Here is a 15044-nt window from a genome sequence, read left to right on the forward strand (position 1 = left end):
CGGAAAATGTGTGATAGGACCTTGTTGACGGAAATTCCGACCGTGTGTAGGCTCCATCACACATTTTCCATCGGAATTTCCGACACACAAAATTTGAGAGCTTGTTATAAAATTTTCCGACAACAAAATCTGTTGTCCTAAATTCTGATCGTGTGTACACAAATCCGACGGACAAAGTGCCACGCATGGTCAGAATAAATAAGGAGACGAAAGCTATTGGCTACCGCCCCGTTTATAGTCCTGACGTACGTGTTTTACGTCACCGAGTTTAGAACGATCGGATTTTCCAACAGTTTTGTGTGACCGTGTGTATGCAAGACAAGTTTGAGCCAACATCCGTCGGAAAAAATCCATGGAGTACTCATAACTCCAACTATCATATACATATGTGGAAAAGTAGAAGCTGCATGTGGTTTATTTTCCTCCTAAAAATGTTTGAATGTAGGAATGAATAAGGCTGGTAAAGGCCATGGTCCTTAACATGCTTCACGTGTCAACCATGATGAGGCAAAGGTGGGGGTGGTCACAGTCTCAGCATTATTCCTAAGAATAGTTTGTTTTTATTTTAGAGATCCAGACAGCTCCAACATTGGAAAACATTTGAGTTTTGTTCCAAACTGAAGAACATCTTTAAAGTTAAACACTTCAATAATACATTAAAGTGGATATTCACTGCAACTGAGCACCACAAATGAAAAAACACTATTTAATTAATTTTTACATATTTAAAGCAAACTCCCCCAACCATCCATGTCTCCATGCTTTATTTTGGTGACAAATCTCTTTGAAAAACAACCCCCTAGCATTTCTGGCTGTTGCCATCTTGAATAAGGGCGAATGATTCATGTAGCATTTACTTCCTGCCTTTAGCTCAAGTATGCATGAGGAGTGTGCTTAGCTGAGAAAACCCCTCCTCCTCTTCTCCCCTCCTGAAGACTCCTGGGATGTGACATCATGTGCCTAGGCAGGAAACCAAGTAACTGAAGAAATGTAAAAAAAAAGTTTAAAACAAGTAATTTTGATAACTTTCTTCTCTATTTACTACAGGGCCGTAGATAATTTTTTGTTCGGGGGGGGGGGGGGGGGGGGTGTTCAGTAGCAGGTACAAAGTAAAAGTAATTTTAAATAAAACAAATTGCACTAAATTCATAAAGACTGGAAAAAGGAAAAACAATGTGTTGCTTATAGTAAGCAATCACATCCTTAATTCTATTTTCTCAGATCCTCTTGAAAATTGAACCTGATTTCAGTTTTGCCTTCTTCCAGTTTTTATGAACATTGCGGTGAGGTTGGCTATTGTCCAGTCTAAGGCCTGGTACACACTGTCAGCTTTTTTTCGTTCAGCCAGACAGATCACTGTACTAACACATGCAATATTAGTACAGCGATCTTCCCCACTGTGCTATTGTGTTCTGACAGGGGTGTGCCCCCCCACCAGAAAACAGATGTCAGTGCTCTCAGCCATTGGAGTAGCTATCACAGGATGGTGCACTGTAATAGCCAGTCTTACTGGGCAGTTGCAAAGGGGTACCATCTTGTGGAAGGCAGCACACTCACTGATTTTAACCCAGTATACCAGACAAGAGACGTGGTACTGTGCTGAGTCCATACATACAAAACATACCTCTAAACCTTTGAACTTGAGAACGAGGGGTATGCCAAGGAGAGAACAAAAAAAAACTGTGTGTGGCCAAAACATTGTGGGAGGGGTGTATGGGCAATTGGGGAGAGACTGCGAATGGATTACAGGAGATAATCAGAGACTGCGGACAGACTACAGGAGATAATCAGAGACTGCGGATGAATTACAGGAGATAATCAGAGACTGCGGATGGATTACAGGAGATAATCAGAGACTGCGGATGGATTACAGGAGATAATCAGAGACTGCGGACAGACTACAGGAGATAATCAGAGACTGCAGACGGATTACAGGAGATAATCAGAGACTGCGGATGGATTACAGGAGATAATCAGAGACTGCGGATGGATTACAGGAGATAATCAGAGACTGCAGATGGACTACAGGAGATAATCAGAGACTACAGATGGATTACAGGAGATAATCAGAGACTGCTGACAGACTACAGGAGATAATCAGAGACTGCGGATGGATTACAGGAGATAATCAGAGACTGCAGACGGACTACAGGAGATAATCAGAGACTGCGGACAGACTACAGGAGATAATCAGAGACTGCGGATGGATTACAGGAGATAATCAGAGACTGCAGACGGACTACAGGAGATAATCAGAGACTGCGGATGGATTACAGGAGATAATCAGAGACTGCGGATGGATTACAGGAGATAATCAGAGAATGCAGATGGATTACAGGAGATAATCAGAGACTGCAGACATACTACAGGAGATGATCAGAGACTGCAGACACAGTACAGGAGATAATCAGAGACTGCAGACAGACTACAGGAGATAATCAGAGACTGCGGATGGACTACAGGAGATAATCAGAGACTGCGGACAGACTACAGGAGATAATCAGAGACTGTAGACAGATTACAGGAGATAATCAGAGACTGCGGACAGATTACAGGAGATAGTCAGAGTCTGTGGACAGACTACAGGAGATATTCAGAGACTGCGGATGGATTACAGGAGATAATCAGAGACTGCGGACAGACTACAGGAGATAATCAGACTGCGGATGGATTACAGGAGATAATCAGAGACTGCGGATGGATTACCCTTATCTTAGGGTCCCTACCCAGATTCTTTCCAGCAGATGGCAGGGCAGTCTGCGGAGGGGAGCTGTCATGCACTGACCTTAACTTTCTGCTGCAGTCCAGGGCACTGAGGGTAGGAATTAATCCTCTTCTCTTCCCACTCCCCCTCCTTGCAGTATATTTGAAATTAGTGAAAAAGGCGCCTTTGTGTCACCACACAGTGTGCACCAGGTTAGCAGACCACCCTGCCGAGCGCCTCGCCCCTGACCTGAGATGTCAGCAGAGCTCCCCGACCCCCGCCCGAGTTGACCCGACCTGTAAGCGTAGCGCCCCACCCCCCACCCGAGCCGACCCATGATGTCAGATGAGCGGTGACCCGAGATGTAAGCGTAGTGCCCCTAGACCTAAATCGTCGTGGATGTAGGAGGGGGAGGGAGGAGGGGGAGGCTGACAGCAACAGTGGCTGGATCAATACAGGAGCTTGCCTTGCTCCCGTCCATTGACAATTATGGACCGGACGGAAACAAGTTTTTTCCACAAACCTAACTCTACTCTTGGGGAGTTCAGACACCCCAACACCCCCCCCCCCCATCTACGTCCATGATTTACTAATGATAGGAACGTAAGGATTAAAAATAATCAAAGTTGATTGGAAGAGTGAAGTTCCACTTTAAGAAAATACAGTCTTCCTCTCTTTAATTATTGTCGATCATGTCATCGGTTCTTTTCGCCCTTTGTAAATTACCTGGTTGCCAGTAACCTGGTGTTTGAAATGGTTTCTATGTGAAGTCACTCCTCTTCCCCAGTATCCCATAGCTGAGAAGGACTGAACCAAAAATAAGATCAGCTCCTTCAATGCACTTGAAAATTGCAGCTTCTTGCTCTGATTGCCGTGTACCTCTTTCAAGTTAATTAAAGTCCAATTAAAATCTCAAGTCTTGTAAATTCATATCAGGTACAGAAAAACGGCAAGTATTTAGAGTCCTACCGCTGATTATGTTTGTAAAACCATCACAGCTAGAGTCTAAAAGCCTGTCGTCTGCCAGCAGCTGCAGAGATAGCCTACTGCACTCTATGGAGTAAAAATGTTCTCTCTGCAGACCTCTGTCACCTTTTGAGTCAGAGATAGAACTTTCAGAACAGCGGGGAGTGTGAGCTTTGCTGATTGGAGAGCTCCAGTTCTGACTCTGAAGGGGGGCGTATCAGAGCACTGTGAGAGACCACTGCTTCCACATAGAGTGCAGCAGTCTTTCTCTGCACAATACTGGCAGGGGACAGACTTTGCTACTCATGTTGTGGCTGCTTTAACCACTTAAGCCCCAGACCATTTGGCTGGCCAAAGACCAGAGCACTTTTTGCGATTCGGCACTGCGTCTCTTTAACTGACAATTGCGCAGTCGTGCGACGTGGCTCCCAAACAAAATTGATGTCCTTTTTTACCCACAAATAGAGCTTTCTTTTGGTGGTATTTGATCACATTTTGCCAAATAAAATGAAATATATAAAAAAAAACATTTTTTTCCTCAGTTTAGACCGATACGTATTCTTCTACATATTTTTGGTAAAAAAATCGCAATAAGCGTTTATTGATTGGTTTGCGCAAAAGTTATAGCGTCTACAAAATAGGGGATAGTTTTATGGCATTTTTATTGATATATTTTTTTTTTTTACTAGTAATGGTGGCGATCAGCGATTTTTATCGTCACTACAACATTATGGCGGACACGTCAGACAATTTTGGTGCGATTTTGGGACCATTCACATTTATACAGTGATTAAAAATGCATTGATTACTGTGTAAATGTGACTGGCAGTGAAGGGCTTAACCACTAGGTGGCGCTGTAGGGGTTAAGTGTGTCCTAGGGAGTGATTCTAACTGTGGGGGGGAGGGGCTGTGTGTGACACGACACTGATCACCACTCCCAATTACAGGGAGCTGTGATCAGTGTCAGTGTCATTAGGCAGAATGGAGAGATGCTTGTTTACATTAGCACCGTTCTTCCTCACCGTGGGGCGATCGCAGGTATCCCCGCGGACATCGAGTCCACGGGACCCTCGATCACGGTCACGGTGCTCCCGGCGGGCGCGATCGCACACACAAAACTGCCTCTTAAAGGGCAACGTACAGGTACGTTAATTTGCCTGTACGTGCCCTTCTGCCGCAGTATATCCACGTGAGGCAGTCGGGAAGCGGTTAAGAAATAAACGAAAAGTAGGACTGTCAACGCTTACCATTTTACTGCACTTTACTGAAACCTGTTATTAGCAACTAAAACAAACTTTATTAGGCTGAACCAGGGGTCTCCAAACATTCCAACAAAGGGCCAGTTTACTCCTCTTCAGGATTTTGGGGGGGCTGGACTGTGGCCAGCGGGAGTGGATAATGCCCCAGCCTCAGTGCGTCATCATTGGTTTTAATGGGAGGAATAGTGCCCAATTGTTATCAGTAAGATGAATAGTGCCCAATTGATGGTGTCAGTCGGGGGAATGGTGTCCCATCATTGGTATCAGTTGCTGTAATAGTGCCCCAAGGGTCAGATAAGGGCAAGCAAAAGGCCACATCTGGCCTCATGTTCGCAGTTTGGAGACAACGGGGCTAGACCCAAACCCACATGTAAAACATAGGTAGCTGGATCAATCTTCAATAAAAGTAGAACTATGGCCTCCCATTAAAAAATATGTTTTTCAGCACTTAAAGTGGATGTAAACCCGATTCATGAAATTTGAGCTGGGCACATCTATCTGCAGTGTTTTCTGAGTTTGTGAGTGTTTTCTTATCTCTCTTTAAAGCACTTAGTCTGGTAGCTTTGTCCTGTTCCTCTGTTATCAGCCTGATAACTTTTGACAAGCTCTCAGAGGCCGGAGATAGACCTGTGTGTCCAAGGAGGTTGCTATAAATAGATTAGCAGCCAGCTAAACAATTCACAGGCATGCTCTGCATGTGTGGGGGGTGGGGATGTGTGCCTTTCGTCCAATCAGCTTTCTCACAGTGTCTAGCAATGGTCTCCTCCTACAGATGAATGAAGAAGTGAAAAATCGAACAAGACTTGCACTTTCTAAACAGTAGGTAAAGGTGAAGACAGCAAGATATACATGTAAAACGCATATAGGGAGATTTGTTTAATCTCTGTGTATCATCTGAGGCTGTTTACTTCACTGGGTATATGTGAGGGTTTACATCTACTTTAAATATAATGCCGCGTAGACATGAGCGCAATGTCTGATAGAAAAAGTCCGACGGAGTCTTTTCATTGTATAATCCACTCGTGTGTAGGCCTCATCGGACCTTATTTTTGGAAAATTCTGACGGACCTAAAAAATAGAACATGTTCTAAATCTTTCCGCCGGAACCAGTTCCTGTCAGGAAAACCGCTCATCTGTATGCTGTTCCGACGGACCAAAAACGACGCATGCTCTGAAGCAAGTACGAGACGGAAGCTATTGGCTACTGGCTATTGAACATCCTTTTCTAGTCGTGTCGTACGTGTTGTACGTCACCGCGTTCTGGACGGTCTGACTTTGGTCGGACTTTAGTTTGACCGTGTGTAGGCAAGACCGCTTGAATAGAATTCCGTCGGAGTTCCGTCCGAGAAACCTTCAGAGTTTAGTCTGACGGCAAAACTGGTCGTGTGTACACAGCTTAAGTGTGTTTACGTTTACAGTTTTTTCTTAGTTCCTCTGTAAAGTCTCACAAATATTTATTGATTTTTCTAGAAAAGTCCACCCAATGTAGCTGTGATGGCGTGGCAACAATGCTGCACTGCTCCTGAATTCAGAGAAGAGTTGCCACTCTCAGGTGGGCCCTGTCTGCCTGCACTACAGTGGTTATGTGGTTCTAAGCATTGTCCCACTGATTCACAAGCTTGTAGTTTGTTAATCAGCACCTAGTTCTGCCTGCTGCTCTCTGGATTGACAGCACAGCCTCTGTTGAGCTGCAGTGTCTGGGAGGGGGAGTGTGTGAGACACAAATGAAGGAGGATTTGGCTCAGTCGGGGGGGGGGGGGGGGGTAAAGGAAGGTTTTTACTTTATGAGGCTTGTGCATCTCATAGTAAATGGACTTGTTTAGACTGTTGTATAGGAGCCTTTAGTTAAGGGAAAACCCCCATTGTATGAACCCATATAATAAAGACAAAACACTTTCCTAAAGACACACTTTCACTGCAGTGCAAATATTAAAACCTTACTTTCTCCCACACGAATCTAGGCTGTGATGTACACCGAAATCCCAAATTATACATCATTATGTCTAATATGACCCAATTGGGGATGGTAATTGCTCTACCACCCAGGGATTAAAGCTTTAGAAGTGCTGTAATGATCTCTGACATACATCAGCACTGGAATAGAAGATTTAGCCTATTGAGCAAAGTTTTTTAAGCATGTCAAATCTGAGTGACACTCTTTTTTTTTTTTATTGCAAAGAAGCTTTCCCCTCCTGCCTAATATGACGGCTCGAAGCATCACATATGGTATAGCTTCACTGGTATATTTGTGTTGAAAATGAACATAATTTCAGGGTATTATGCTCCCTAATTACAGCAGTTACACAGAAAATAAAGCACGCTTTGGCCGGTTGTTGGCTTCTCAGAAGAGTGTGCTGCTATATAATTGCAACACTACAGCTCAAATGGAGCAGAGAGAACAAAGGATGCTGCACTGAAGGAGGGGTTAGAGTTCAGGAGAAAATTATGCTTTATTAACCACTTCATGACTATCTACAGTAGCAGCCAATCAGGTTTAAACTTTTATTTTCCAGCTGTCATATGCAGTAAAGCCTTCCGATGAAACACTGCAGGACAGTTCTTATGAAAAGCATGCCATAAAAAAAAAAAATAGAAAACACATGCGATAATCACAAATAGTGCTGCCTACTCATTTTAACCAGCAATCATTAAATTAAAAAAATCTCTATGAGGTTTGCTAATATATTATGTAAGCTTCCTTATTACTCACAACCTTGTTATCTGAAGCATGGGGGCAACACAATGGCTTAGTGGTTAGCACTCCCACCTTGCAGCACTAGAGACATTGGTTTAAATCTCAATCTTGAACCTACCTGCATGAGTTTGTATGTTTTTCTTGTGCTTACATAAGTTTTCTCCTACACTCCAAAGTCATGTGGGTAGGTTAGTTGGCCCAAGTATATACTGCATAAGTATGCATGTGAGATTGAGATAGGGGCAATAGATTGTAAGTCCTGTGAGACACATGGGTTGATTTACTAAAGGCATACAGACTGAGCGCTTTGCAAGTGCAGTTACACTCTGTAGGCGCAGTTGCTCCGAAGCTTAGTAAATGAGGTAAAACTTTGCTTTACAAAGAGTACCCAATCACATGCAAGGGAAATGAGAAAAAAACTGCATTTTGCTTGCACATGATTGGATAATAGAAGTCAACAGAGCTCTCCCTCATTTACTAAGTTCTGGAGCAATTGCACTTGCAAAAGTGCACAATTTGTTTTCCTTTAGTAAATCAACCCCACAGATGGCAAACAAACCATTCCCCATTTTATCCAAAATTATTAATTTAAAGTGGAACGTTACTCTCTCAATCAGCATTGACTATTCTTAATCCTTATGCTTCTAGCATTAGTAAATAGATAGGAAAGTATATCACATTTACTTGTTTTCAACTTCTTTTTTTATTTCTTCAGTTACTTCCTGTTTTCCAGGCCTAGGCAAATGATGTCATACATCCCAGGAGTCTTCAGGAGGGGAGGAGGGGATTTCTCAGCTAAGCACACCCTCTTGCATACATGCCTGAGCTAGAGGGAGGTGGATTCCAGAAAGTAAATGCTACATGAATTATCTGCCTTAACTCAAGATGGCTATAGCCAGAAATACTAGGGGTGTTTTTCAATATTATTTCTCAGTAAATTAACAACTTGCGACCAGCCGCCGTCGTTATTCGGTTGGCTCCCCTGCATGAATCGCCGTAGCTATAGGGGGCGCACGCAGCTGGAAGCACGTGCACCCGCAGCACGATGCCAGAGCCGATGCGCGTGGCCAGCGGCCACGATGTCCGCCAGCGACCCGCGATCGCTCCTCGGAGAGCCAGAACAGGGATATGTCAATGTAAACAGACAGATCTCTGTTCTGTCAGGGAAGTAGAGAGAGATCTCCTGTTCTTAGTGATCGGGAACAGCGATTTCTTTCTACTACCAAGCATTATGGAGTACCAGTTAGATACACCTCCCTAGGGAACACTTAACCCCTTGATCGCCCCCTAATGTTAACCCCCTTTTATGCCAGTGACATTTATACAGTAACCAGTGGTTATTTATAATAATTGTTACATAGTCCAGCGCTATGAAATAAACTCTAAAATATACATACAAATATAAAGTGTACAATGCTTATTAATAGTGATTGTCTCACACTCTAGTCAGTCCTTGTGTCACCGATCAAAAAATATTAATGAAAAAAGAAAAATAATAAAAAAAAAATATATAATAGTGAAAAAACAACTCCTGTATTTTCTGAAAAAATGTTCTCATAAAATGTGTTGTAAACAGAAACACCGCTGTGCAGATCCTCTCTCTCTTGAGTATAATGCTATGTGTACACCATCACCAGCCAAAATGCCCGCTCACCTCAAGGATGAGTTAAAAACTCATAGAAAAGATCTTGCATTCAAATCCTCCTAATTCCTTTCTACTTCTCGGCTTATTGGTGGTAAGAATCTTCTGCTCCTTAGACTGCCCGTTCACGCTGGTGGCTTCACTACAGCTGATTCCAGGGAACACCCTCCTTCACTCTCTCATTCAGGTTCAGCTCCACTTTAATCAGTGTGGTTTTGTAACATTGAACAACAAACACAACTACCATAGTGTTTCTCTGTTGCTACATTTATTAAACCACCCCCAAAGAGTTACACTTACAAATTAAAAACATCAGATAAGCATATCAAATATTGGCAAAGTATTTACTCCACCATGCCACTGCTAGCCCAATACTCCCCTAGAGGCACATGGAATAAATATGGGGCGCTTCAAATATAAATAAGTGTAACCAAAAAACTGTGTACAGCACAGTGGGGGTGTCTGTTTGGTGGAAGGGCGCTCTAGTGAGGATACCCAGTGTTTATCATATAAAATATTGGTTTGTTTAACGCAGGTCTCACCCACGGTGATTAACACTTAAGCCCCGGGCCATTTGACTGGCCAAAGACCAGAGCACTTTTTGCGACTGGGCACTGCGTCGCTTTATTATTATTATTATACAGGATTTATATAGCGCCAACAGTTTATGCAGCGCTTTACAACATGAGGGCAGACAGTACACTTACAATACAAATCAATACAGGAGGGATCGGAGGGCCCTTCTCGTTAGAGCTTACAATCTAGCTTTAACTGACAATTGCGCGGTCGTGCGACGTGCCTCCCAAACAAAATCAATGTCCTTTTTTTTCCCACAAATAGAGCTTTATTTTGGTGGTATTTGATCACCTCTGCGGTTTTTATTTTTTGCGCTATAAACAAAAAAAGAGCGACTTTTTGTTATAATAAATACCCCCCAAAAATATATAAAAAAAATATTTTTCCTCAGTTTAGGTCGATACGTGTTCTTCTACATATTTTTGGTAAACAAAATCGCAATAAGCGTATATTGATTTTTTGCGCAAAAGTTATAGCGTCTATAAAATAGGGGATAGTTTTATGGCATTTTTATTAATTTTTTTTTTACTAGTAATGGCGGCGATCAGCGATTTTTTTATTGTGACTGTGACATTATGGCGGACAGGTCAGACAATTTTGACACATTTTTGGGACCATTGGCATTAATACAGCGATCAGTGCGATTAAAAATGCATTGATTACTGTAAAAATGTCACTGGCAGTGAAGGGGTTAACACTATGGGGCAGTGAAGGGGTTAATGTGTGTCCTAGGGGATGTTCTAACTGAAGGGGGATGTGGACTGTGCAGGGAAGCTAACAGATCGCTGTTCATACTCTGTATGAACAGACGATCTGTTAGTTCTCCCCTCAGAGAACCGGAAACTGTGTGTTTACTGTTTACACACACAGTTCCGGGTTCTCCATGTGTTCCGAGCGATCGCAGGAGCCCGGCGGTGATTGAGCATAGCGTTGTTTCTGTTTACAACACATTTTATGAGAACATTTTTTCAGAAAATACAGGAGTTGTTTTTTCACTATTATATATTTTTAAATTATTTTTCTTTTTTCATTAATATTTTTTGATCGGTGACACAAGGACTGACTAGAGTGTGAGACAATCACTATTAATAAGCATTGTACACTTTATATTTGTATGTATATTTTAGAGTTTATTTCACAGCGCTGCACTATGTAACAATTATTATAGTCTGTATTAGGTGTGGTGATGCACTGAGAGTGTCACAGCAGCGATGGAGATATTGTGATTTATTATTATTATTCACATTTATATTTAGACTTATGCTAGTATTTGGCGCTGATTGCTTTTTTCACAGTGGCTATTTATAGCTCTGATCGCTGTACAAATGAGAATGGTCCCAAAAAAGTGTCAAACGTGTCCGATCTGTCCACCGAAATGTCGCAGTCCTGTGAAAAATCGCTGATCACCGCCATTACTGGTAAAAAATATTATAATAAAAATGCCATAAATCTATCTCCTTTTTTGCAAACGCTATAACTTTTGAGCAAACCAATCAATATACATTTGTTGCAATTTTTTTACCAAAAATTTGTAGAAGAATACAAATTGGCCTAAACTGATGAAGAAACTTGTCGTTTTTTTTAATTGTTTTTTTTGTATATTTATTATAGCAAAAAGTACAAAATATTGTGTTTTTTCAAAATTGTCGCTCTTTTTTTGTTTATAGTGCAAAAAATAAAAACCGCAGAGGTGATCAAATACTACCAAAAGAAAGCGCAATTTGTGGGGAAAAAAGGAGGTCAATTTTGTTTGGTTAACGTGCAATTGTCAGTTAAAGCGACGCAGTGCCATATAGCAAAAAATGGCCTTGTCAGGAAGGGGGTAAATCCTTCCAGGGCTGAAGTGGTTAAAACATGGAGATATGGATGGATGAGTTTGCTTTGAATATTAAAATGAATTAAACAGCATTTTTGGTTTGTGGTTCTCAGATGCAGTGCAGTTCAGTTTTAAAGAACATAAATTAAATATACATGGCTGATAACTAACATGTCCACTTTATTTACAGAGCTAATTCTGTGACATGGAACCCACACAAAATGATGGGCGTTCCTCTTCAGTGCTCTGCTCTTTTGGTTCAAGAAGAGGTAGGTGTCCATGAGGGGAAACTATTGTCTTTTTAAAGTTTTGTATGTGAATGTTGTCATGGTAAGCCCAACTCCAGCTTGGACAAAGATTTAAAATGTTAAGGTTATAGCACCTGCTAAAAAGCAGGACTGGCTTCTACTGTACTCACCTGATCTCCAGTGCTGTCCCCCTACAGACTCGCCAATTTGGCGCTGTGATGCTGCTCCCCTTCCAGGTTGAATGATGCCTTTGGCTGGTAAAACAGCTCCCATATATGCATTTAATTTCTGTATTTAGCTGCTTGCCTGGAGTCTTGTGGTAGAAGAGCCAGTAAGGACTTATAAGGTCAGGTAGGGACTCAGGACAAAGAGTCAAAAGAAGACGCAGAACTGCAGCCCTAGGTTCATGTGGAATTGTAAAGGCTTTTAGTTTATTGCTGCAGTCACTTGATATGAAGGAAAGGGGATGGAGGCCAGATGTGAAGTCAGGGACACCTTATAGTAAAGAATGCACTATTCCCAGCGCACACGTTCCTGTGGAAATGGCTGTGCATATAAGTGGGTGATGAAGCAACCACCGGCTGAAACCGTGTCAAGTCAGAGCAAGAGAATGTCATCAGCACACCAAGGATCTCCAGAACGGGTCCAAAGCTTTATTTAACGATCACATTTCTAGAGCAAATTGCAACATTTGAGAGCCATGCACGACTCCCTCATCCAGCATGTGACATTTTTAATGTCTGAATGGACACTTGGAGCTTCGGCCCGGCTCAGGTGGCCCCAGAGCAAGCTGCTTGCTGTGGGGGCACTCGACAGGAGGGAGGGACCAGGAACGCTCGCGAGGGACCCGAGAAGAGGAGGATCGGGGCTGCTCTGTGCAAAACCACTATACAGAGGAGGTAAGTATAACATGTTTGTTGTTATTAAAGAAAAAAAAAATAAGACTTTAGTATCACTAGAAGTTAGAAGCTGATTGGCCACCATGCACAGCTGCAGCAGAATTTCCACTCTCCAGTTTTAGTAAATCAACCCCAATCGGCCTCCATAGCAAGCGGCTTGCTATGGGGGCACACAAAGAAGAGGAGGAGCCAGGAGCACCACTGGGGGACCCAAGAAGATGACAATCGATCGGGTACGCTTTATGCAATACCACTGCACAGAGCAGGTGAGTATAACAGGTTTGTTATTCTAATTTTAATTTTTTTTTTTTACTTTAGTAACAATTTAATGTGGTTCCAAAGCCTTAAGGTTTTTCACCTTAATGCATTCATTAAGGTGAAAAACCTTCTGTGCTGCAGCTGCCCCCCCCCCCCCCCTTTTTTTCTTACCTTAGCCCAATTTGATCCAGCTATGCGCACAAGCGCAGTGGCTCCAGCCACTAACTGTCTCCTCATTGGACAGATTGACTGCAGCAGGAGCCAATGGCTCCCACTGCTGTTAATCAAATCCTGTGACACGGAGCATGGGGTGGGGCTGAGTCCTGCTGTCTGTGTCAATGGACAATGAACTCGGAAGCGAGCCCGCACGTCGGCCCCCAGGGAAAGCAGCTTTCCGTGGGGGCACCCAATGAAAGCAGCTTCCCGTTGGGTCACCCAATGAAGAGGAGGGGCAAGGAGTGCTGGCGGGGGACCACAGAAGAGGAGGATCAGGGCTGCTCTGTGCAAAACCATTACACAGAGCAGGTAAGCATAGGCATGTTGGTTATTTTTACTTTTAAAAAAAGGAAGGTTTATAACCACTTTAAATTACATTCCAGACAGTTAAAAATAGGAAGATACTGACCTGTAGCAAGAAACCTCACTTACATTTGTCCTTTTGCTTGCTGAGCTAGGCACCGCCCCTGAGGATTCTGATTGTTAATTATAAACTGGTGCACATTTTGTATATCACAAATGTGTTTCACTGCTGGTATGATGTCTTCATGAATAATGGCTAGAAGATTTGTGGGGATTTCTGTGTAGAAATACTTAGTTGTATGCTTTAAGGGTGTTCATGCATGCTGGGTTTTGTAGCTGCATGAGAGCAGTGTTTTAGGTTACCCCCATCTTGTCTGGCAAATGCGCAGAATCTATATTCTGTACTTCTGTGACTTTAACCGTAACTCCACTTTTGTTGAGAAAAAAACATTCTCCTCTGGGTGATCTACGTAAGTCAGGTCCATAACTACTGGGACATCGACACAATTCTAATCTTTTTGGCTCTATTCACCACCACAATGGATTTGAAATGAAACAAAGCTTTAATTTGAGGGTATTTACATCCAAATCAGGCGAACGGTGTAGGAATTACAACAGTTTGTATATGTGTCTCCCACTTTTCAAGGGACCAAAAGTAATGGGGCAATTGGCTGCTCAGCTGTTCCATGGCCAGGTGTGTGTTATTCCCTCATTATCCCATTTACAAGGAGCAGATAAAAGGTCCAGAGTTCATTTCAAGTGTGCTATTTGCATTTGGAATCTGTTGCTGTCAACTCTCAATATGAGATCCAAAGAGCTGTCACTATCAGTGAAGCAAGCCATCAATAGGCTGAAAAAACAAAACAAACCCATCAGAGAGATAGCAAAAACATTAGGTGTGGCCAAATCAAATCAAAAAGAAAGAACGCACCGGTGAGATCAGCAACACCAAAAGACCCGGAAGACCACTGAAAACAACTGTGATTGATGACCGAAGAATTCTTTCCCTGGTGAAGAAAACACCCTTCACAACAGTTGGCCAGATCAAGAACACTCTCCAGGAGGTAGGTGTATGTGTGTCAAAGTCAACAATCAAGAGAAGACTTTACCAGAGAGAATACAGAGGGTTCACCACAAGATGTAAACCATTGGTGAGCCTGAAAAACAGGAAGGCCAGATTAGAGTTTGCCAAACAACATCTAAAAAGCCTTCACAGTTCTGGAACAACATCCTATGGACAGATGAGACCAAGATCAACTTGTACCAGAGTGATGGGAAGAGAAGAGTATGGAGAAGGAAAGGAACTGCTCATGATCCAAAGCATACCACCTCATCAGTGAAGCATGGTGGTGGTAGTGTCATGGCGTGGGCATGTATGGCTGCCAATGGAACTAGTTCTCTTGTATTTATTTATTTATTTATTTATTTTCTCAAAAAGTTTTTATTTCGCTTTTCAACATAC

General features: G+C 42.6%; 1 protein-coding gene across 1 annotated transcript in view; it reads left to right on the top strand.

Annotated features, from left to right (window-relative positions):
- The window catches only part of GAD2 (glutamate decarboxylase 2), a 133117-nt gene that overhangs the window by 93851 nt on the left and 24222 nt on the right, over nucleotides 1-15044 (top strand). Inside the window, exon 12 of the mRNA XM_073629789.1 lies at nucleotides 11849-11927. Coding sequence (XP_073485890.1) covers nucleotides 11849-11927 — 79 coding nt within the window. The remainder of the gene's footprint in view (nucleotides 1-11848; nucleotides 11928-15044) is intronic.

Source organism: Aquarana catesbeiana, linkage group LG05, assembly GCF_042186555.1.
Source record: "Aquarana catesbeiana isolate 2022-GZ linkage group LG05, ASM4218655v1, whole genome shotgun sequence".
Taxonomy (NCBI): Eukaryota; Metazoa; Chordata; class Amphibia; order Anura; family Ranidae; genus Aquarana; species Aquarana catesbeiana.